The 25,578-nt window shown below is 41.5% G+C and overlaps 1 protein-coding gene across 1 annotated transcript; it reads left to right on the forward strand.

Annotated features, from left to right (window-relative positions):
* Positions 1-434: 434 nt before the first annotated feature.
* SELENOF (selenoprotein F) lies at positions 435-23,849 on the forward strand. The gene is made up of 5 exons (XM_035123304.3): positions 435-524; positions 2,563-2,730; positions 18,058-18,121; positions 22,122-22,171; positions 22,896-23,849. The coding sequence occupies exons 1-5, from the start codon at positions 456-458 to the stop codon at positions 23,025-23,027; spliced, it is 483 nt and encodes a 160-aa protein (XP_034979195.1). The 5' UTR covers positions 435-455; the 3' UTR covers positions 23,028-23,849.
* The last annotated feature ends 1,729 nt before the right edge of the window (positions 23,850-25,578 follow it).

The following is a 25,578-nucleotide window of genomic DNA, read 5'->3' on the forward strand; positions in this document are numbered from 1 at the left end:
GCGCTACGAAGCCAAGCCCGGCCCAGGGACGTTTGGAGCTCCGATTGGGCGGCTTTTCGTCCCGAAAGCCCGGACGCTTCCACCCCACCTCCCAACCCCGCTCCGAAGGGATTGGATGGTGCGAAAGAGCCGTTCGTCGCGGTCTCATTGGCCGAGCTCCTTTGCTTATTTTCCCGTGTTCGGTAGCGCAAGAGGCCCCCGCTCAGGTGTTTCTGGAACTGCCTGACGAGAAGCCCCCCAGAAAATAAAAGGTTTTGAAGCGCACCACCACCACCACAAAGACAACGCAACTTTTCCCCTTCTTACTCTTCTTAGAAGTCATCTTGATAATTATGGGAGCGTCTGAGCGGGACTTTGCTGTTTCCTTCTGATCAGGCGGGGCTATAGACGCCTTGTCGGTGGGGGGGGGCTATCAAGGCATTTCCGTTGGTGCCGTCGTCGGTTGGGGCGCCAACATGGCGGTGGGGAAAGGAAAAATGGGTTTCGGTCGCTGCTGGGTGTGGCTGCTGGCGGCGTGGCAGGCGGTAAGGGGAGTCTTAAAACTGGGGGGTCGGGAGCGACGGAGCTCCGAGTGATGGAGTGGACCGAACCGTGACCAGGCCTGCCTGCTTGTCGTGGCACCTGGGACCATGGCTGTAGCCGGGATTTTTGTTGGGGGGGGGCAGGCCTTTTGTTGGGGGGGGGAGAACCTCATAATTAGCTATGTATTTTTTTAATGATTTTTATTGATTATTAGGGCAGCTGCCCCTCCTTGCCCCCACCCCACCCCTTGGCTACGCCCATGCTTGGGACATCTGTTTCTGAATAAACAGCCACAGGTTCAAACTGCGGATTTGTTCCCCTTAGTTTTTTCACCTTTCACTGTGCGGGAGCGTTAAAGAAAACAATTTTGTGTGTACATATAGGCATGGGTGCAGCCGGGGGTGGGTGGGAGACCCTCAAAAATTATTTAACTGTGGTTCTGCCCCCCCCCCCAATAAAGTAGAATCCAACAGGCGATTTAGGCGATCTCCCCCCCAAAACGCAACAATTTATTCAGCCTCCCCCCCCCCTAAAAACCTACGCCCATGTATATATAGATATCTCCCTGATTTAACTGGCCGTCCTTTTCTCTCCCCCTTGAAATGTTAACCTCGCTGCAGATCGTGCATTAGAAAGCCTATGCCGTGTTTGATATGCGAGTGTGTGAATCTGTGTGAACCTAGAAACACGCCTTGCGGAAGGAAACTGCTCAAGCCAGGAGGTGTTACTAATGTAACACTTAATGGCTGAGATTCAAGTCTACGTGTTACCAGTGTTACAAACAGATATGAAAGCAATGAGCTTAATGGCAACTTAAACCGAGGTTGTGGGCGCAACAACGGAATGTCTGGGTGCCCTTTTTTATAACTAGAATACAAAGCTGGAAATGAATGAACTGCAGCTAAAATACTATGTTCATTTTCCATGTGCTCTAGTCCTTCCCCTGTCCACCCCCCTAATATTCTTAAGGGGGCTCTTCTCCAGTCTTCAGAAAGCAGCTGGAAGCAGGGAAGCAGAAAAAAGTCCTCCTTTTCTTCCACTCTGCAGTTTTAATCTGAAATCTTAGACGCGGTACTGCTCCTGGAGCTCAGAAACGGCTCGTGCTAATGAAATTTCTGGTAGCAAAATGCACCTACAACAATGGGAGTTTCGAACACTGCGTGTTACGTTCTAAGAGACTTGGGTTCGAAGCCCTTCTTAGCCATAAAGCTCACTCAGCATAGCCTGCTTTGCAGTGGAGGGTGTTTTGTTTTGTTTTTTAAAGTAAGTTTATTGGTTAAAAAACGAATGCATGCCAATTCTGAATATGACATTGAGCAAAGTTGAAATATTTGGACATTTTGTGTTTTTAAAATAGACCTTTCTCTCTCCCCGCTCCGCTCTCGTCATCAGCTGTCATGATACAATGACACTTGTGAAGATTGTAAGGCATTAGTGCCTGTTTTTGAAAGGAGAAAAAAATAAGAACAAAGTATCAATTTAGTTTAGCAACTTGGAGTAGCTGTTAAATTACCTGTCTTTCTTTTGCTCTCCTCTTTTGCTCTCCTCTAGCTCTATGTTGAGTTACCACAAATTTGTAATAAGTGTTTACTGTTTAATATTATGTTAATCCATAATAAGGGGATTGTCAAAAGCCTGTTTTCTTGATTGTCTTCAACTTGTAACACCATGCACTCATTCCCCTCTTTTAATAATTTACAGCACCTTTAATGCACTTTTTCTTGGAAGTAATTCACATTGTGTCCAGTGGGGCTAAATTTAACTTGTATTTAGCATTGTCACTTTAATACATTATATTTCTATTTGTGTTTATGGCTAGCATTTAGGTATGCACTTTGTGCTGTTTTGTTTTACAGATTGTGATATTACTTTGTATATATCTTCAGCTAAGTGCCATTGCGTAGATTTTTCAGTGATGAAGTGAGCTCAACTCCTTAAAGAAAAAGCTGTGTTAGGAAGTGATGGTTGGTTATACTTTGGAATGGTATGGTTGTAGATTCTGATTTAAAAGTGAATTGTACAAATCTTAATTGCTTTTAGGCATCAGTATATGGAGCAGAATTATCATCAGAGGCCTGCAGAGAGCTGGGCTTCTCCAGTAACTTGCTGTGCAGTTCTTGTGACCTTCTTAGCCAGTTTGGCTTAAGTCAGCTAGATCCATTCTGCAGAAAGTGCTGCCAAGAAGAAGCCCAGTCTGAAACCAGAAAGGTAGGTTGAATAATTAGATTTGAAGACCTAGACTATTATTGAAAGTGTGTTAACATGAATGAATTCCAGACCTAAAGCTAATTGTTTTACTGTATTTTTTAGCAGCCATTTTAATACAGGTTTTTGACATGGTTCTTTGTTAATGTTATCTGTGATTGAGTTCCTTAATTCATGAATGTCACAACCCTCTCTTATCTTCTGTCTGCTTTCTGCATCTTGAAAAATTGAGGTATATTACAGGCTTGAACAGAAGGGAAATGCACAATTAGTGAAGGGAAGGGTGGGCAGTTTCACAGATGCAGAAAGGTTAATGTTATATTACTGACTTTTGGTAAAGGAAAGGGGTTTGGTAAAAGGGCTTGTTTTAGTATTATAATTACGTATTTGTCAATTTATATACTGCCTTACTGCCAAGATGGGTGGGGGAACTTGGAAAAGCTCCAGCTCCCTGATCATTTTCCTTCCCACCCCTTGTGTGGTGTGTATGTGTGTAGTTTGTTGTCTCTACAATATTCTTTCTGAGCTGTCGTGATCAGAACCGGACACAGTGAATCCAAGTCTGGTCACACCATAGATTTATATAAAGGCATTGGGATACTGGCAGTTTTATGCCTTGCACAAAAAGTGAAGAGTTCTTGTTGTCTTTGTACCGTTTTGTTGGAAAAAAACCACCACCCAAAACTCTATGTGGGGCCAAGTGAGGCTCCATTTTCAACTCATAATGCTATACTTATTAGTTCCAATGTAGATACATAATAACATTCAGCAATACACAGACACCATGATATAATAACTATCATCCACTTTGCAATGTGGAGGAAATTGACGTTTCTATTCTCATGGTATAGTTAAAGAAGACTCCATCAGTAGCCCTGCATCCAAATACGGATTACAATCAATCTGCACATGGGGTTCCAAATTGAGTAATGGAATCTTTGCACAGAAGCAACCTTCCTGTACATACATCTTGTGCTGGATTGACCAAGCAATATTTGCAATAGATGTAGTGTCTGAAAGGATTGTGTTGCTCAGTTTAATATCTGCAAAATAAACCTCCACAAAGTTAATGAGTCCAATGGGTCTGATTTATATTTTGGGAAATCTATTCTTATTTTGAAATTTCCAAATGTTTGGAGAACAGTTTTACAAAAAGCAATCCAACTTTGAGAGCATCAGAAATACCTTGGATAAGCATTAAAAAAAAAGCCATGCTGTTATATGAGCAAGGACTAGAGGTTGAAACCATCAGGCTGTTAAGACTTAATGAAGCCACTGGTTCTAGAACACCAACTGACTGGATTTTTTTGTTACAGTACATGACATTTTGTGCTTTTGAAGGAATTTTGGGAAATCTACATATGTTTTATGAAAATTCTACTGCTTGCAGAATCTACAGGATGCTATCATGGAATTACAGAAATCTCGGGAATATATATGTATTATTTGCCTGAAATTGGTACTGCACAAATATTCAAATTGCACACGGCATATAATCTAAGAAGAAAGACCTGCACATTAAGAAAGGGAAGAGGATTCTAGTCTTGCAGCTCAAACAATCTGGGGAGATATTTTTCCCAAAAGGATTCGGGATGCTATAGGTAATTGTAAATAATGATTTCAAATATGGAATCTGAAATAGCTTCCTGTGCTAGAAAGTATATAGGATATTCATTCATTCTCACTTCTATGGAAGTAGCTGCTCAGAAAAGTAATTGAATCAAATTGAATCAAGGTGCTCATTGGGTATGTTTTTAAAAACCCTTTTAAATCCTTGATGTTAAAACACCGATACTATTAAATTAAAATATTCATGTGCTAGAATTCATTTTGCATAAAGTGAACAGGAAGCAAATCGGGAGAGGCAAAGGAGGGTTTGGGCCCAGAAAACACATGTCCTCTGATGCCAACTTCTGTCACCAACCCCAGGATCACTTCAACAGCAAACTGGGGCTGCCCCTTCACAAACCAGAAGTAGCATGTGAAATGGACTTGCAAGATGCATGTCCTCTGACTCCAATTCTCCACCCTGCTATCAGTGATGGCCAAGTACAGCTGCTCTTCTGCTAACATAGAAAAGATGACAGCATGCAAGTTAATGGGGAAATGAGCTAATCTGAAGAATTTTTCCATTTTAAATTGCCACAGTAATTTCATTTCCTGTGGATTTTCACGCGTGCTCTCTCCTCTTCTACTTGTATACATCGTCATTTAAGCAGCAATCACTTCGCTAGGGTGTGTGTGTCCCAATTTATTCCCACTGAGAATCAACAACATCGCTTTGTACAAGAATAACCTGCTAATTTTAGTAGATGAGTTCTCCATATCCATTATACTGAGAGTATGCTGTGGGTATTCCTGTTGATTCAGGGAAGGTCTTCAATCAAGTGCCCTTCAATTGTATGCTCAGTGTTTCAGAAATCCTCTGCTCCAGGGAGCAACATTTGTCATGAAGAACTTATTTATAGAGACTTCAGAGCTGCATTACTTACAAATGGAAGCTTCTCTGAATATTTTATCTTGAAAAGAGGCATGAGACTAGACTTATCTGCCATCTTCATTATTTTCAAGAATTGAATCCTGACAGTTTTTATCAAACACATGTCCTGTGAGCAACAGAAGGAAACATTGGCCTTTGCAGATAATCCATTGTTGCTTTATATCCAAGTGCCTTCATTTAATTCAGATGTGGGGATCTTAGCTAGAATTGTTGGGTGCACCTTCAACTCGTTCAGTTTCAGAATGAGTTCTTTTAATTAAAAAGAAGAATTAAGTTTGAGCAAACAGTTATCCATACTTATTCATCCCTTTTTACCAGGGGCATACCAATTCATCTGCCATACTTGGCATGGCAAGCATCCCCCTCTCCTCTGTTGAGGACTCTGCGGAATCCAGTGCACAGAGCTTCCGAGCTTCCTATTCCTCTTGTGGTTTACTTATATAATAATAATAATTAATTTATACCCTGCCCATCTGGCAGGGTTTCCCCAGCCACTCTGGGCAGCTTACAACAGAATATTAAAATACAATAATCTATTAAACATTAAAAAGCCTCCCTAAACGGGGCTGCCTTCAAATGTCTTCTAAAAGTCTGGTAGTTGTTTTTCTCTTCTGTTTTTACTTCTGTTTCTTTTGGTCATTTTCTTTTTTCTCTCTCCCTACCAACCCCTGAGGGCCACCAGTCTTTCATGCCAAAGGTCTGAACTGATGGCTCACAGTGGGATGTTTTTCTCCCCGCTGGCTCCTCCCACCTGCATTTCTCATCTTTATTCTTGAACAAAATCAGTGGATACAGAGACTGCTATGCATGCACACACCCCTCTGACCAACCAGATATCTGCATAAGTGCTCCTATGTTGCACATTGGGGGCAATTTTGGGACTGGAAATTGCCACCAGATAGTTTTGCTCTGACTATTTCCAGGAGCGCTTTAGGAAATTTTGAAAGAACAAGCATGTTGTGGTTGCAGTAACGACAACAGTGAGACTTTGTTCCAGAGAACAGCATGCTTTACAAATGGTGAACAGTCAAGACTTTAAGGTTAATCAAAACGGATGACTTAGAGCATGCAAGTGCATTTCTGCTGACCTTTCACACTCCCTGACTCCCATCCTTCTGGGTTGGTCCTCCATTCTGCTCTGTGAGCTGTATTGTTTTAAGAATGTTTTAAAACAAATCACGTTTGACTTGAAAGAGGCCTTGCTAAGTGCTAATTCAATAAAGTTGATGATATGAGGTCAGGCTGGTCAGAGCGAGCATCAAGAGAGTAACAAGCATAATTAACCCTCTTACAAATTGAGTAAGAGAGGATATTTCTTACAAGAGTCCATTGTTTCATGACAGCTACGGTTGCTGAAGTGGCTTCATACATGGGCTTGCTGTAATTTATCGAATACTCAAACAGAGCACCCTAATGTGCCCGACTGGGGATTGGCATGACCCTTGTGGTCCCTTACAGTTCTACAGTTCTATGATTCTGTGACTTGGAGATGAGGCGAAGGAGAGAAGGAGGAATTGGAGAAGAAAAATGCTTTATTGGTCTCATCATGAGAATCATCCTTCTCCTACTTCTGCTGCCTGAAGATTAACTGCAGCTCCAGTCACCACGAAAAGAAGGATGAGTTCAGGTTACAGAAGCAAAATATGGCAAAGGGAGCTGAGCTGTTCTGGTCATATATGATCACTCTCAGAGAACCAGGAAGTGCTTTTTAGGGACACAGAAGACAAGTTTTTCAGGGACTACAGTAAGAGCAGCCGCAGAGGCTCCTGGTTACCAGTCAAGGCTACTGATTTGCTTTGGTGCACAGTGGATCTTGGGGTCTGGTCATAGGGGAGTTCAAAAAGGTGTGGCTGGGGAGGATGCTGTGAGGACACATAGAAAAGCCTGCCAGACTGAATTAGTTCTGTGGATCATTGCCATAATCTCTATCTCTTTTTTAAAAAAAAGTTAGAAATTTATAAATAATAATGGTAAAACTATTGGGTAAATCTTAGCTGCCCTAAATATGTTTATTTGAAAGTAATTTCTGCTGAGTTGAGTAGAACTTTCTTCCTGGTGAGTGTGCTTAGCTTGCCTCCTATGCTAAGGCTTAAATTGTCAGAGGGGATGTTCACCTAGGCCTGGTTCACATGGCCTTGGCTTACTGAGAACATGGAGTTCATAGTATTTTGGCCCTCTCATGGCCTTTTTGCTGCCACACTAAGCCATAGTTTAGCTTAGCATGTCATCTGAACCAGGCTTTTGGTTAAGTGCTCTTCTTTGACTACAGCTTGTGGTAAGTCAAGAGTTAACCATTAGACCCAGTTTGGACAACACATGATGTGATAAACCTTGGCTTGACTTAGCACAGCAGCACAAAGCTCATGGAGGCTTTCAGCTGCAAAACTTTTTCATAAATGAAATCCTCCAGCACACTTTTGAGAAATAATTGACAATACTAATATTTGAAGAAATTATTCTTCCATGGAAAGAAATAATGGGTTGTGTTCAGCGTAGCACTAAGTAAATCCTTATTCTAGAAGAAAGATTTCCACTTGCCCACTAGGACTTCTGCACCCTCCTTCACCCTCTCAAATTTGTTCTGGGGGTTACCTGAGCCCTTTGGATTAGATCTGAGAGAGTACACATGATGGGGGAGGAGAGGGAGCGAAGCCTTGCTGTGTTAGCAGAAGTTGCATTTGCACAAGGATTTAATTGAATACGGTCCTAAGGTTTTTAAATGAAAAAGTGTTTATTTCAAATACTTGTTTGACTACCCTTCATCACTAAGCAGTCCCAGAGTGAACCATATGGAAACAATTAAAGACCAATAAAAGCAATTCACGGAGATAAGAGTTCATCAAAAAGTAGATTTAAAGTAAACTATTACAGTCGTACCTTGGAAGTCGAACGGAATCCGTTCCAGAAGTCCGTTTGACTTCCAAAATGTTCAGAAACCAAAGTGTGGCTTCTGATTGGCTGCAGGAAGCTCCTGCAGCCAGTCAGAAGCCCCGTCAAAGTTTCGGCTTCCAAAAATATTTCACAAACCAGAGCAGTCGCTTCCGGGTTTGCAGCATTCGGGAGCCAAAATGTTTGAGCACTAAGCTGATCAGAAACCAAGGTATGATTGTATTTGATTACATTTGTAAGGCTATCAAGAAAATATAAGCCTTCCAAACAAAAAGCAAGGTGCAGTTAAATCCATACTTGCCACTATGAATTAATTGGATGACTGCCGGTTCAAGGCCTATCTGCCCTGTACTTCATTTCATTTGGACCAAATATGCCCCATTCCAGTGATCTGAGCAGGCTTCCTCACACTGCTTTGTGAAGAACTGTGGGCATAAATCACATGAACTGTGGGCATAAATCACATACATACTTTAGTGTCTCCATATTCTTGTACAACTAATTGCACTTAATGCCACATGGGACTGCAGCTGGATTGAGGTGTTGACTCTGGTAAGTAATAGCAATTTTCCATTGATTTTAGTGAAGGCAAGGATTTATCCTCTTATACAGTGGTACCTCTGGTTAAGAACTTAATTCGTTCCGGAGGTCCATTCTTAACCTGAAACTGTTCTTAACCTGAAGCACCACTTTAGCTAATGGGGCCTCCTGCTGCCACCGCACTGCCAGAGCACAATTTCTGTTCTCATCCTGAAGCAAGGTTCTTAACCTGAGGTACTATTTCTGGGTTAGCGGAGTTTGTAACCTGAAGCGTTTGTAACCCAAGGTACCACTGTACTGAAATGCCCTTTGCTCCTTGCAAAGAAGAAAATATTGCAGTAGCAATAAACAGCTACAAAGTATTGTCCTAACACTGGCAAATTTGCTCCAAACAATGCACTGACAACTTTCAGCATCCGGAAATCCTGTATCCAATTTCAGACTAATTCAGAAACTTGCTTTAGCAGCATTACTTTAGACAGCTGCACATTGTAAGCCTCACTTTCACCAGTGCAGAATGATGCTGGTTTCTGAAACACTGAAAGATGAAATGGAGGTGAAGGTAACTGTGCATGAAATTGTAGTAGTAGAAGAAATTGCCAACATTTTGCAGTTGCTGAAAATAGCTGCACTTAGGAGTGTCTGTTACCCTATATCATCTGATTGAATCAAAGAAGCTTGTGTCCTTAATTGCAGGTAAATATGATTGTTAGGAGAAGCCGGGCGCTCTTATGTTTTGGTTATGAATTGTACTAAAGTTGCATATAAAAAATGCATAGTGCTCCTAAATCTGTAGAACACACTGAAGCAATTTTAGCAACGCTATTACATACCATTGTCAGTAACATTTCTTATTTACTAAATTATTACTTTGTGTTTTCGTAAAAACGGGAATATTTTCACCGAAAGAGCAGCAATCTAAAGATATTCCAAGTCAGCTTTTACAAATAGTGTTTTTTCTTTAAAATAAGTGGTGTCTTTGTGCAGGTAGCTGGTGTCATCTCCTCATTCATGGATGGCAAACAAGAACTTAAGGGGCTTGCTTGAGTTTTTGGGATTGACAGCCCTAGCAGATTTATATGAGGAAGAGTTGTAGCTCAGCTAATGGTCATTGGCTGCATTTGGACATCACAACAAATCACTTTTGTGGTGCGTGGTTCCCATTCTGACTCCAATGCTTTCCTCCCCTCCCCAAATCTCCCCCAGCACAGCTGGTTTGGTTGAAATATGCCAAGTTCAAACCATGGTTTATAAAACAGACCTGTTTCAACAAACCATAGTTATGGTACACTACAGTATAGTGTATAGTGTAGTGGACCTTGGACGCGGGTGGCACTGGTCTCAACCACTGAGACTCTTGGGCTTGCCGATCAGAAGGTTGGTGGTTCAAATCCGTTCCTCGGTCCCAGCTCCTGCCAACCTAGCAGTTCAAAAGCACTCCAAAAGTGCAAGTAGATAAATAGGTACTGCTCCAGCGGGAAGGTAAACGGCCTTTCTGTGCGCTAATCTGGGTTCGGTGTTCCATTCCGCCAGAAGCGACTTAGTCATGCCGGCTCCCTCAGCCTGTAAAGCGAGATGAGCGCCACAACCGCAGAGTCGTCTGCGACTGGACTTAACTCTCAGGGGTCCTTTACCTTTACCTTCTTACAGTATATAGGGTATTATTATCATCATTATCATTTGTACCCTGCCAATCTGACTGAGTTGCCCCAGCCACCCTGGGCGGCTTCCAGCATATATAAAAACATAATAAAACATTAAACCTTAAAAAGCTTCCCTATACAGGGCTGCCTCCAGATGTCTCCTAAATGTTATATAATTACTCATCTCCTTGACAACTGAAGGGAGGGCATTCCACAGGGTGGGCGCCACTACCGAAAAGGCCCTCTTCCTAGTTCCCTGTAGCTTTACGTCTTGTAATGTGGAACCGCCAAAAGGCCCTCGGTGCTGGATCTCAGTGTCCGGGCTGAACAATGGGGGTGGAGATACTCCTTCAGATATGCTGGGCTGAGGCCATTTAGGGCTTTAAAGGTCAGCACCAACTTTGAATTGTGCTCAGAAACGTACTGGGAGCCAATGTAGGTCTTTCAAGACCAGTGTTATGTGGTCTTGGCGGCCGCTCCCAGTTTAGCTGCCGCATTCTGGATTAATTGTAGTTTCTTAGTCACCTTCAAAGGTAGCCCCACTTGAAGCGCATTGCAGTAGTCCAAGCGGGAGATAACCAGATAAATATGGTTATGTCCCTGGCTAATTGGGAATCAGAAGGGAATACTTCTTGTCTTGACTCTTTGTCACAGTTGCACTGGTGGTCAAGGCAGGAACATGGAACAGCAGAGAGAGGCTAGTCTTGGTCCCATCATGATAAATCATTGTTTATTGTAATGTATTGATATCTGAATTACATACTGAGAGCAATCAGATGGGGTTGATGCATATGTGAGCTGGGCCTTGGAGCAACCTGGAGTTGATCTAGGTGATCCAACATGCTTTTCATAAGGGCCCAGTCTTGAGTGTGACTTAACACTTGATGAACTAGCTCACAGTGGCTGTCATTTTTCTGTTGCAAATTTATATCCAAGTGGTGGTGAACTAATGAGCAATTTATCTGGCTTCTGAATTGAATGGTGATCCTTAAACCCATAAAGGGGATAGCAGTGCTCGCAGAACTTAGCATGAGCTTGTCCCCACAGATATGTAGGTCTTACACATAAGTAGCATGCCTGAGCAGGGCTGTGTACGCCACAGAAACTTAATAGAAGATACATGCACCTCCTTCCTTTTTGGCACAGCGTTCATCTCCTTAAGAACTATCTTTTAAGTAGCATCACACCAAGCAATAAGGATTTTTTTGGCAGGCGCGAATGCTCTGAATAACCCATGGCAAAACAAGTAATCTTAAAGAGAAGTCTAATTTTGGAAAACAGAACATAAATTCGGTGGGGCGGGGGGGCTACAATACTAGTAGTCCTGACTTAAATGGATGTTGGTTAAGTTGGAGGGAGTTTCTTAATATGAGGGTTCTTTTTAGAAAATTGCCATTCTGTGACCAAAAGAAGAAGAAAAAAGCACCCTTTTTAATAGAAGGAAGCATAATTTTATAAGGTACAAGATATTGACATTTATTGGGAGGATGATGCTCATCATTGTTTTAACTTTTGATAAGTGTATTTAGGGGGTTGCCTGTACTACAGTAGAGCCAGAAAAATATGAAACAATGCTAACAGAAGATGGTCAGGCCTGGTGGACTGAACCCCTAACATCGGTATTATTTATTTAGTTATTGAATTTCCTTCCTTTCAAAGGAGACTAGGGTAGCAATTTTTCTATTCCTATGGCTTCAGGTACTACTGGCTCTTAGGCCAACAGGAATGTTACAGTCATTGGTCAGAATCCCAGTGGTTGTGGTCTGATCCTGCACATGGAGCTTTCAGCTACCTCTTCAGTAGAAGTCTTCCTCCCCAAAGATTGGACAGCATTATGGGGTGGCACCCCATGAGGTACAACAGCCTGCTGCCATAATGAAATATAATCGCTGCTGGTATCTTGTGTGCACACATAAGCACTTTTTGCTCATGCACAGAGAGAAAGCAGAGGTGGGGAGGACGGTTTGATCACAGCTATATAGAATAGATATAGAATACAACCTATGTCCTGTGTCTGCAGCATCTGGATTTTAAGTTACTTTGTATTTTAGTTACCTAGTGTATTCAGATACAGTTGTCTACATTGTAGCAGTATATCCATCAGGAAGCTTGGTTTAAGGATGTCCTTAGCCACTTGCATATGGAATATATAGGGAGAAAAGCATCTTACCTCTTTCACCCCTTTCAATTCTATGCTTCTCGGTGCACTCAATGAATGTTGCATAGTTGTGGCGCTTTTTTGTTTTGTCTGCACCTGCTTTTCAGCAACGTATTTTGAGTATCCATATAATTTACATGCATATGAAGAAAACGATATATTTTCCCTCTCTCCCCTCCCCAATCTTAATCATTCATGATTTAGGAAGATAGTTCTGATGTTGATGTAACAATTCTTTAACATGTTGGCTTTGAAATATTTTTCCTTTTATGCAATACTCAGCAATCAGATTAGTGTGATGTCCTCCTTGAGCTTGCTTTCCAGTGAGATTTGTGCTGCAGGGTATGCCTGAAGGTATCTTGCTTGCTGCGCTTGGAACTGTGACATTTGGTCGGTTGTTCAGCTCTGTGAACCAAGGCTCTCCAGATAATTGCAGAAAAGCTCAAGGAAACCAGAACGCCACTAAAAAGGAATCCCTCTACACTTTCATATATATATATATATATATATATATATATATATATATATATAGGCAGCCTTCAGTTTCTTGCCAGTTTCATTTCACTGGAAATAGAGCAAGCAATGAAGATGTAAAATGTTCAGTATTAGGGTTGCCATACGTTCGGAATTTCCCAGACGTAGCCGGAATACAGCTATGTCTGGGTGGAAATCGCTTAAATGTCCGGGAAAATCCAGACATATGGCAACCCGTGTCTGCAGTGTCGTTTTTGGCAATTTCCCATAAAAATAGCTCAAATTTTGCCAAAACGTTTGTGTCCAGATTTCTCCTTTTTGAAATATGGGAATCCAACTCAGTATAGACATAAAGTGGCCAAATCCCAAGAGAACGAGGAGGACATGCTTCTTCCTCTTCCCCACACAGATTCCTCTTACAGCTTTTGCTCTAAGAGTTCTGCAACCACAAGACAGCTGGCTTTTCAAGCTGAATGGCAGCCTCTCTCTTTGGTAGCGGAAAGAGCAGCAGGGAAATGGAAAGTAAAGTTCTGGCTCTGAGTGTGTTCTCTTATATGCATATGTATACTCCTTTAAACATTATACATAATGCTGCTTGTCTCGGGCAGTTAACTAAGCTTTCAGACTTGTTCCCCTGTCAGACATCTTCACATCCTTGCGACTTTTTTAAAAAAATGTGGGGGGGGGGGTGTTGCCCATTTGCTTGAACCCCATTCAGTGCTTTCAGGTCCTCCTATATGCACACACTTATCAGAAAAGGGCAGAGGGAGCCAGAATGGACGGTTGCATTGTGCTTTTTCCATAATGCAGTGAAACTGCCCTTTTATCTATTAAATAGCCTGCAGAGGAAAAGAACACACTGGGGCCACTTTCAAAAGCAGTGCTAGGAAGACCCTTCTGTTCGCCCATTCAAAATAGCACTATTGTGAACACCAGGGCGGGATCTGTGGGTGTTTCTTGTAATGGTGGGAAGTTGGCAATTTTGGGGTGGGGAGCACCCTGGAATGGGAGCATAGCAGCAGACCGCAGAGTGCCAGAAAAGCATATGGTGGGGTTGGTTGGGGTGTGGAAAATGCGGGATTTAAGCAATGCATGTAAACAGAAATATTGCTCCCCATCCTACCAAGGCTAATATGCCAGTATATGAAAAGCCTTTTTACAATAACTTGATAAATCCATTTTTCCAGTAACTATTCACTTTCAAAAACCTATTTTGTGTAGCAAAGAGATAAAAGAGGTAGAAATATTTGAACAGCGCGGATCTTTGAGAATAACTTTATCTGGGTTGCCATGCAGTTCAGAGGAATTGATAATAGAATGCATTTAGTGCTTTGGGCTGATTTTACTTTGAGTGACCTGATTTCACTTCATTTTAAAGTCTGTTTCATTCTGTTACACTAATTAAAATGCAGCTGTCAGCTTTAAGGATTTTGACTTTTATTTTTAGTTCCACGCAGCCTTTATGTCTCTGGGCTACTGCCAGAGGCTCTATCAAAGTAGTGGTAATTGTTCATTGGGCCAGATTATCATCTTGCTCATGACAGTATCAATCGATAATGATCCTTTCCCCCCCCCCCCAGTTTTCCCTAGTTGTCATATCATTATTACAAATGAAACTTTGAAATTTTCTTCAGTATTTGCCTAGTGTGACCATTGCAGCTGGGAGTAAAACATAGATTTTGAGCATTCATATAGCTTGGAATGAGTCTGTGTATGCAGCTTTTATATGGGCGGTAGGCTGTCCTTGTCTTTGGCCGATACAAAGAATTATCGGACAGAAATGGAAAAAGGCACTTCATTTCAGATTACGGTATTTTCCTCTTCTCCGCACTTTTCCAGATGTATTCATTTTTATTGATTACAAATGGGGATTTCAGCTTATACTACTCGCCATTGATTCCCTCCCCCGCCACTGCAGAGCATAGGACAATTGTTCTCCACTCGAAATGGGGCTTCCTAGAGATCTGTAGATAGTTACCTTGGAAGCTCTGGATTCCTTCTTGAGCTGGTGTTGTCTCTTGGATGCTTTTGTGAGGAAGTTCCAACAGGAGCAATTAGATTGTGGATATTCAATCACTTATGTTGCTTATCAGTGCTAGGCTATCCTTCTGTTCTGAATAATGTTTTGGGTGGTGGTTGTTTTTTAGAATTGTTTTTTTTTTTTAGAATTGTTGTTTTTTAGAATTGTTGTTTTTTAGAAAACCATTTTTTAGAATGGTTTCTCCCAGAGAAATTTTAAACAGGGTTGAGGAACCTCGGACCCCCCAGAGACCCGATGAGTTTTTGCCTGTCTGGAATGTGTCCTTGAATACTGATGATGCATCTTCCTTCTCTGGATGTAGGGTTTGGAGGGCTGTGTGAGTGTATGTAGAAAACACTCTGCTTAGATCATATTTGTATTGGTTGTTCAACCCAACTTTGCCTTTGGGTCCATCCACCACTGATATCTGGCCCCCCTGAAAGTTGCGCAGAAGGAAATGCAGCCTTTGAGCTGAAATAGGTGCCCCAGCTTTGGTCTCATCATCATCGTTGCTGTTATATATTTATTTATACCCCACCTTTATCCAGCTTACGGATAAAATGAAGAACACCTAAAAACATAGAAAAAATAATAAGTCAAAAATTATACAACTCCTCACATTTGTCTCTGTTTGCTTGCTCTTTGCCAGAAACCAAAATAGTGGCTCCTTTGGTAATGGCTTGTCTTTTATTTTACATACTAGCCAGATATTTACCAGAGTTTTAGTCGGTAGATTTCCATGCTAATCGAAACCAATGAAAGTTGGAGTCCAGCAACATATGGAAGGCTAAAGTTCTTTAATTGATGTGTAAATTCTCAAATGTGTGCATATATTTACTTGTACATTTGTTTTGTGGATTACTTCAGATAAATGTGTGTACTTTCAGTTTCTGAGTGATAAATGTTGCTTTCCAGTGCTACCTGTTACATGGCTTACATGCTACTTATTCCTCTGCTAGTACCGGTATTTTCTGCTTTGCTATTTGGAATTTGAATAAGAAATTTGATTTTTTTTTTGCTAATTACATGGATTCAAGTGGTTTAGAATTATCACTTGGCCTTGACTCTTTGCAAGTATCAATAAAAACCTCAAGCTGTCATATGTCAGTGTGAAATACTATTGCAGTTGAAGTCTTGGTTTTTATAAAATAGCTGTCAAATGTTTTGTTAATAGTCCAGCATACAGATATTACTTGGAGAATGTTTGACATGATAATTAGCAGAGAAGAATTTTCAGTAGCAAAATTGTTGCCAGTCATCCTGAGAAAAGCCAGCTAGAAAATTCCCAGCCCTAATATTTGTAGACGATACAAATACAAAGGGCATAGAAAGCATTTAGACTCACTCTGGGTCAAACTTGACAGTTTGCTTGTAAATCCAGATGGTGAAATATACCCAAAGAAAGGTTAATTGTTGCTTGTACACTAAGGAGTACTTAGAAATGTCAGAGTATGCGACAAGCTGAAATAAACATAGAAACCTTAAGTATGACATTGCTTAATCACATGCACAGGAAGATTAAATTCCGTTTACTAAATTAATTCTAACTAGACTCTTGCAGTGAAACAGCTTCAAATAAAACCTGGAGATAGTTTTATGAAAATTTCTCAGATATATTTGTATAACTGAAGGAACATAATTATTTTCTCTTGAAGTGGAAGTCCATGCTTTCTGATGGTTCACAGAGTTTACTTATTCACAGTGAACAGTCTTGTGAATGTCAGTTTTTCTTTTCTTTATTCCACCCTTTTTCATTCCTCTTCTGGAAAGAAGAATTGACTAATGCAGGTCACACAACAAGTGCTTCTTCGCCCCAGTCATTAGTCACAATCCACACAATTTTCAATGTCAAAATGAAGGTCAAAATTCAAATCTGACTTGAAACTTGGTTTTAACAAAGTTGGCAGAGCTTCAATTTAGGTAAATACCAAGGCATCAAATACGTAAATGAACAGACTTACTGAGATTGCTTGCTTTTGCGGAAAAACTCTTAACTATCGGAATGATCATGCTCAAAAGGAGTAGATGGCGTGGGAATTCTGTCTTAATAATTATGAAAAAGTATTGTGTGGGGCAAACTTTGGTTAATGGCAACGACCATTGTTGCTATTGAATATCAACCCCAATCTAGAATAAGTTAAGTCGCTCTGCTTGCCCGGAGGTCCCCACTCCACCTCTCAAAAGTGTGGATGAGCGAAAGAATTTCTGCGCTTCGTGGAACTGTAGGATTGTAGAGAATTGTAGAAACAGGGACCCCAAGGGTCCTCTATTCCAACCCCTTACAATGTAGGAATCACAACACAGGGAAGCCCTGTTGTGGTGAGCGGCTGAGCCACACTGGGATTCACTGGATTACAGCAAGCCTTATTGCTAAGCCTTATAGCTCACAGCAGACTTTTGCCTGCCCACACCTTCTGCTGTGAGAAACGCCAACCCTGCCTGTTGCTGGTTTGGATTGCTCTGTCAGTTGCGGGAGAGGGGGATATTGGTTTCAATAGTATGTCAGTGCAACTGACTTTCACTGGATGTGCACCCTCACATTTGTGAAGATGTAACTCATCTTGCTCCATGAAGTTGCACATCTTTTGGTTCATCCAATCTTATAGGTGACTTTGCTTGGCCTGCAGAATGTATCCGTGGTCTGTGAAATGGAAAGTTAACACATAAGTTGTATTCTGGTGGTATTGTGGTCCTGCCCTTCGAACAACAACTGACTTAGCAATGCATTTGCTCTTGGAACGTTTTTAGGCTATCAACGCTGAGTCCTAGATGAATTCGTATTTAGTGAGTTACTATTCTGAACAGTGATACCACAGAAGCCACCTTCTCAGGTTGGAAGATTGGCAATTCTTCTAAATTTCCTTACTTCTCTTCCTAATTTCACTGAAGCCGATAGATGCTGTATCCAGAATAGATTGGACAGGTCATCATTCTTTCATTAGACTTTGAGTTTTGAATAGTAGCGATAATTTTGCAACCTAATAGGAATAAAGGGGTTCCTCAAGTCACACATTATAACCCTCTTATATCTACATCAGTTGTGTTTAATTTGTTCAGTTGATTTACTATTTTCTTCCCTAAATATATTTTTTCTGTTCTTTTGCAGCTCTATGCAGGGGCAATTCTTGAAGTGTGTGGATGAAAATTGGGGAGGTTCCCTCAAGTCCAGGGTAAGTGAATTTGTAATTTGTCCTTTTAGTTATTTAAGAAGGATCACCGAAAGGAAGACCTCATTGCACCTGAATTTTTTGCATGGATCCTGAAGCAAAACACTGTCCTATTGTGAATATACATAGATATGGCAACTTACTTTTATGTGAAACATATGAACTCCAGGAAAGGGCAGTGGAAAACACATGTCAGATTTTTTTTCTAGGTGAAGTGAAAATTGAGCTGCTAATTTTTTTTTAAGTAGTTCTCTGAAGGTAACTTTTCTCTATCATTTTCATTAGCCTTGTTTTTGAGCAAGTACATTTTTAACAGACAAGTCATGAGAATGCAAAATGTCAGATTCACGTCCTACATTTGGGACTTCATTAACCTTTTTGAACTGAATAAAGCCAGTCATTTTATGACTCTTCTGACTGGCAGACGTCTTTTTTTCCTGATGGAAAAAGTGGGTGAGATCTTGCTCATCATACTTGGAGGATAGAAACAGAAGCAGAGGAAGGATTGAGGGTGGCAGTCCAAGGCCACCGGATTTCCCCCTTTGTCATGAGTTTTTTCTGTGTGTGCATTATTCATAATGCTTTAAAATACCCACATGTGCATAGCCATGCTTGAAAAGAGAATCTTGATTAGAGCAGCTTTAAGTTCTATTCTGCCATCTGACCCATCATCTGTGATTGATAGGTAGTGGCTTTCCTTTTTTATTTATCAAGTATTTATTTAAAGCAGTGTTTCCCAAACTTGGATTTCCATGGGTTTTTTTGGAATACATTTCCCATCACCCCTGACCACTGGTCCTGCTGGCTAGGGATGATGGGATTCGTAGTCCAAAAAGTTTCGGAAACACTGATTTAAAGCATCTTTATTCTTCTCTTTGTGGCTTAAAAAATCAGTAGTAAGATCATGACCAAGCTCATGCTCTAAAAGGCATAATGCACAAGGGAAAATAGGAGGGGGGGAAGCAATCTTTTGTGCAACTACTTAAAGTTACAGTTATAACTGTCATTCCTCTCTTCCCCCACAGCTTTATTATCGAAGGCAGGGTGATGCTTCTGGAGGTTGCAGCCAGAGAGGGAGGAGTTCCTCGCTGCACTCTCCAGGAAGGTCAGCCTTGCCCCATAGCAGCTAGGCTTGAAAAGAGCCTAACTGCGGGGGGGGGGGGCAGAGACACCTGTGGTGGTGGCACTGCCTTATTAGCCCACCCCCCCAAAAAATAATGCCTGCTCTAAAAGCAGCCTCTTGGTGAAGAGGAGGTGCTGGTGTCTCCCCCCACCCTTGTTCCTGATGTAGACCTTCTTTCCTGGTGGGTACGTTGGTGCCGGTTTGTAGCTCACGGGTGCCAATATGTCTGGGGTCAGCCCTGGGCCCACCCTGCTGGCGGTTCCCACCCCACCATATGGTCTTGGGCATGCCTCCTTTGAACTCAAAATAACATGGGCTGAACCTGGGACCTTCTGTGCGCAAAGAACATGTTCTGCTGACCTACGGCCCTTCCCCAGATGGCTCTAGTAGGTCTGCATGAAATACAGGTGAGGCCCCTTTGCTCCTTAAACGAAGCCTCGTTTAGCCCTTTCTTTGCATGAAGTGGCTCATAAGACCTGTCTTCTCCCTTAAGGGTTCTTTGACTTTTTTGTGGAACGAACCTCCACTTTTTCTTTATATGGGGATTTAGACCATTCCTGCATTCTGCACACCTGAACCAAAATCTTATTGGATCTCAACTCTTCCTGTTTCTATAATTTAAGCCATGTTTGTAGCTTGTAGGGGGACCAGGCAGCTGTGTTTGCCCTATCCTCCCATAGCCAGGTTGCCAGGACTTTGAGATTACACAGTGGAAAGGCTGCTTGTCGAGCTATAGCTGCACATTGCAGTTGGTTTTAACCAGTGCTATTTTTCCTTAAAAAATGTTTAGGGGTACTCTCATTTTCCTGCCCCTCAATGAGGCCACACTCAGGTTCACAAAATGTTTAGGGCTATGCATACCCCTGCTTCCCCCCAGAAAAATGCACTGGTTTTGACTGATGGTGGAAGGTGGATAATAATTATGTTATTATTTATGGAATTTCTTATTTTAATGCTGATTCTTTTCTGAGGTGGTTTGCTTGCTCTAGTTTCATATGCACACACTTTCGGGGCTAACAAATAGAACTTCAGTGGGTAGGTTTTCATCTTGCATCAGTTTTTTGTCTAAGCTTTTGAAGCTCACTCATCCTCAGAAAGCTTCCCATGTTGAGAATATCTCATCAGAAAATGAAACTCTAGCAGGTTGTCTGCAGGGTGTTTTTTTAACCAGAAGATGTCTCAATTCATTTTTCACTAGATTTAGAAAGCTGCCAGTGCTACAATATGTCTGATAGTTTAAGTTGACATCAAACATAGCAAAGCTGGTGTTAGATTTTTTCCCTCCCTACCCTCCTGCTTCATTTTGTTCTCCGCATAGTGTGATCTGTTCTGTCTAACATCATTGTACCACTGAAATAGAAATGTGTCGACAAAGAGGTGTGCACAACTGCTAGAAACACTAGGTGCTTTTAGGTCGTCATTCAACCAAGCAACTTGTAGCTCACCTGGACAACTTAACAGTGGTCCTCAGGCGAGCAACTGAGGGACGTGTTCATCCGGCAGCTGCCATAGTGCAGAGCTTTGTAGCTACTGCATAGGATCTATTGTCATACAAGATAAATATAGGAAGAAAGAGCAAATATGCAGTGTCCGAAACGCCCATTGTTCTGGGTGCATTTCGCATCAGGGAATTTCATGAGTATGAGCCGTTTCTGAGCTCTGGGCGTAGTACTGCACTGAAGATTTCTGATTAAAACTGATTAGTTTTAATTTCTGATTAAAAAGTGGAAGGAAAGGAGGACCTTTTTCTGCCTCTCCACTTCCAGCTACTCTCTGAAGACTGAAGAAGAGACCCTCTTAAGAATATTAGGGGGGTGGGCAGGAGAAGGACTAAACCGTGTGAAAAATGAACATATTTTAGCTGCAGTTCATTCATTTTCAGCTTTGTATTCTTCTTATGAAAATAGTGTGCCTAGACATTCCGTTGTTGCACCCATAAGGTGCCATTTAGCTCCTAGCTTTCATTTCTCCGTTTCTAACAGTACACACATGCAATGATAGGGGAGGGCAAATTAAACAGGAATGTGGGACTCTGTTTTTCCATCATACCCTTTTTTAAAAAAATATATATGAAAGCCTAACCATTAGTCCAGATTGTAGTATTACTGTTTCCAATCTTTCACCCCAGGGTGGGTCACAACAGTTCAAAGCACAACATTAAAAACAGTTATATATAAAATAAGGTTTGTCTTTGAAGTATACATCTCAGATATAACTGTAATTATTTATTTGAAATGCTGGTTGTTTCTGCCTAATTGCATCTGACATGTACCTTCTTCAGGTGAGTGAAATAATTCTGGTGGGGGCAAGGGGACACAGAATGGGAAGCAGAATGTGCACATTTGACAACATTTCCAACACGATAGAACAAGTATTCATTAGAGCTTGGACCACTCGCTGCAGTTTAGCTTCGGTGAGCTGTGTATATTAAACGTCTACCAGCCCATCTGGGGTGCCACAAAATAAACCCGGGAGAAGGGTTGTTCAACAAGTGTCTGGTTCTTGTTCCTGCAAATGCTATCTATATGTGACACAGGTATGTATTGCAAGTCTGGCCCTACCATAGGCTACAAGAAGGCAGCTGCCTTGGGCAATGGCTGTGAAGGGGCTTGGAGTTGTGCCAAAGTTGTGCCATTGTGTCCTTTGACTAAAGCAGCAAAATGTCTTGAGTCAGCCCTCTGTATTGCCGTGACTTGTTCCTATCAGACAAGAGCAAAAGACATAAACAGGCACTACAATTCTGTTCTGCAATATGGTAGATTTTAGACTACAATTATACATATTTCTGTGTTTCATCTCCACTTTGAATCTTGTTTGAGGCATGAGAAGAAATATTCATTCTGTTTAGAATAATGCTTTTTCTTTGCTGCCACATTCTAGCTTTCGTCAGGAGTGACAAGCCCAAACTGTTCAGGGGACTGCAGATCAAGGTTAGTACTAGTTTCTGTTTTTTACTATTAATTTAAAACCTTTCAAATGTTACCTTAGTATTGGATAAAGATGTGAATTGTGCATCTGATGGGTGGAAATTTTCAGTGGAAGGGAGTTGGCAGAGCAGGAGACGCTTAATCTCAAAGTTGTGGGTTCAAGTCGCATGTTGGGCGAAAAGATTCCTGCATTGCAGGGGTTTGGACTAGATCAGGCATCCCCAAACTGCGGCCCTCCAGATGTTTTGGCCTACAACTCCCATGATCCCAAGCTAACAGGACCAGTGGTTGGGGAAGATGGGAATTGTAGTCCAAAACATGTGGAGGGCCGAAGTTTGGGGATGCCTGGACTAGATGATCCTCGCAGTCCCTTCCTATGCTACAATTTTGTGATCTGTAAATAACTGATTTAGCTTAGTATGGGGAGCACAACAATACTGAGTTTGTACATCAGTCCTGAGTGCATTTTGTCTTTTAAAATAATAGCTATGCTGGTGGCAATTCATTCTGTCTGGAATCAAAGTCTTGCGTAGAGTAGTCATTGTTTCAGAAAATCACCCTACATTCAGAATGTATATCCGACCACAGCAGTTAATTCAACCTGGAACTTATACTTGAACAACAGCGATAATTCTAAGTTACTTTTGGAAGCAAGGAAGTGAAGGTTGAGCTTGCCAGATGTGTTGAATCCAGGCAGACAGTAACATTTGATTTCTTTCCTGTGCAGTACGTACGTGGTTCTGACCCTGTACTGAAGCTCTTGGATGACGGTGGGAACATTGCCGAAGAACTTAGTATTCTCAAATGGAATACAGACAGCGTAGAAGAATTCTTAAATGAAAAGCTAGAGCGCCTCTAAAAAAAAATATCTTGATTATTATGTTTTGGGTTTTTTAAAGTTTTTATTTCTTGCATCATTTTTCATCATGGTAATCTTCTCAGACAAAGTGTGATAAACCCCGGAAATCATTCCAGCTTCTGCATTAATTTCAGAGCCATCCCATACTGTGTGGTGCTCAACATCTTTTAATTAGGAGCTGAAAGCTTCAAGCACAGCACATTTGACAAATTGGCAGGCTGAACAAATGGCCTGTCCTGGTACATTTCAGCTCATCTTAGTGGATGGATACCATTAATGAAATGCTTTGAGACAAATGTAATGCAAATACTGAAATTTGTAATAATTGGGCCATTTATTTTTACGGGCAAAGCCTTATTTGTCAGCTCCCAATAATTGAGATGATTACTCTGCTTTTTTTTTTATTTTTAATACGCTGCCACTCTTTGTACAGCCATGGGAAGTTGGAGCCAAATAATATGTTCTCTGCCTCCCAAAGAGACGTCGGTTAGCATCTTTGCATTTTGTATTTCCCAGCTGTCCTTTTTATAGAACCGTTATTTGCAATACTCATAATGAATGCCTGCTGTGGAAGAAGAAGAAGAAGAAGAAAAAAAAATCATTTGTAGCCTTGCTCTGACAGTGGAACTTGTGATCTGCAGTGACTGAAGAATGCTAGGGGAATGCGCTTTAATGATGACTACATCTAAAACCTCTAACAAAAGGCATGTGTAGGTCTGAGATCAGGTGCACTTTCTTGGCACAGTTTAACCTTCATTCAACAGACATGAGTTCCCTGGAGGGGAAAAGGTTGGAGAGGGCAATAAAATCTGTATCACAAAATCTGTATTGAATGCCTCAATTCTTCAAAACATTTTGCCTGAATGCACTTAAAGGTAACTGTTTTGCTATAGGCCAGTTTATCCAATCAGTTTTATCTTGCAGAACTGGGAGATCTGTCAAAACGGAATGATAGCTTAAGTATAGAATCGGTTTTTAGCCGGTGATTGTACAGATTCAACGTCTTGTTGGCACTGTGCAGTCGGGGTTGCTGGGCTGCAAGTGTTTTAAATTCTACTGTTTCAAGTCTCTTAAATATTGTACCCAGTGTTAGAAATGGAGATATGAAAGCGAGAAGATAAATGGCACCTTAAACCGAGGTTGTGGACACAACAACGGAATGTCCAGGCATGCTTTTTTATAACAAAAATAGAAGGCTGAAAATGAATGAACAGTGGCTAAAATATTATGTTCATTTTTCACATAGTCTAGTCTTTCCCTTGCCCACCCCCCTAATATTCTTCAGAGGGTCTCTTCTCCAGTCTTCAGAGAGTAGCTGGAAGTGGAGAGGCAGGAAAAGGTCCTCCTTTCCTTCCACTCTGCAGTTTTAATCAGAAATCTTTGGTGCAGTATTGCACCCAGAGCTCAGAAGAAACGGCTCACGCTAATGAAATTCCTTGTCACAAAATGCTCCCAGAACAATGGGAGTTTCGAACACTGGTTGTTCCTGAAAAAAACAGGCAACAAACACAGACTCCACAGTACCCAAAGGAGACTCCATTGCAAAATTGCTTCTCAAACATTGGTTTGATGTGCTTTCAGTTGCTCAAATGGCAAAAATATGCCAGCAGCTCTTTCATACATTTTCTTTAAGAGCGTAAGGTGGCTGTCTTGTTGTTGTTGTTTAAAAAATACGTAAAAGGTGTGAATGCAATAAACATACATCATACATTTGGCAGCCAAGAGTGGCTAGATCTCTGTGCAGAACTGCTGTGTGCCTAAATAGGTGCAGGGAGAGGGCAGGAGTGAGTGCAATGAGTGGGGACCCTGCATTTGTACCATAAATATGTTGGAGGGGTGTTTAAAGCCCAAACCAGGAAAACTGGATGGTCAGCACAAAAGATTTCCACTTGAACAATCAACACACCAACCCCTAAATCTGTCCTATGTGTTCACTCAACCCTCCAGAGAAGATTTTGGGGAGGGGGTGGAGCACAAACCCAATAGAGGAGAGGGAAGTTCTATTGTGCCATCTTTGCATAGTTGGATTCCACCCTTGGACTATAGAATTATAGGAAGCTGCAGGCCTTGCCCAGAAGCAAGAGAGGTTGCCTATAGGAAATCCACAATCAGAGCATGAAGACAATAGCTGTTCATCAATCACTGGTTTTCAGCAGCATGCTCTGTCCTGCTTTATCCCATGGGCTCAGAAGAGCTTTTATCCTATTTTCCAAAGGTTCTATCCTCAAGGGTCACACAATGTAAGGCTATTAGAATAGTTCAGAACAGCAAGACCCATGAGAGTGGGATTTAAGGGGAACAAATTGCCTGTCATGGGAAGACACTTGAGAACGTCCCACGGTGTTGGGCTCAGAAATCCTTTTCTGCAGTACATGGAACTTTGGGGTTGCTCCAACACATGACGGCCGGGGACAAAGTACCATATTTACTCTGAGTCTAATGCACCATCAAATCTATAACGTGCACCTAAATTTTCAGAACCTTGAAACAAGTACTTGCTGGCAAATAATCCAATGCGCACCTTGATTTTCGCAACGTGATTTGGCCAAAA

Source organism: Zootoca vivipara, chromosome 7 (genome assembly GCF_965207765.1).
Source record: "Zootoca vivipara chromosome 7, rZooViv2.hap1.1, whole genome shotgun sequence".
In the NCBI taxonomy this organism is placed as follows: Eukaryota; Metazoa; Chordata; class Lepidosauria; order Squamata; family Lacertidae; genus Zootoca; species Zootoca vivipara.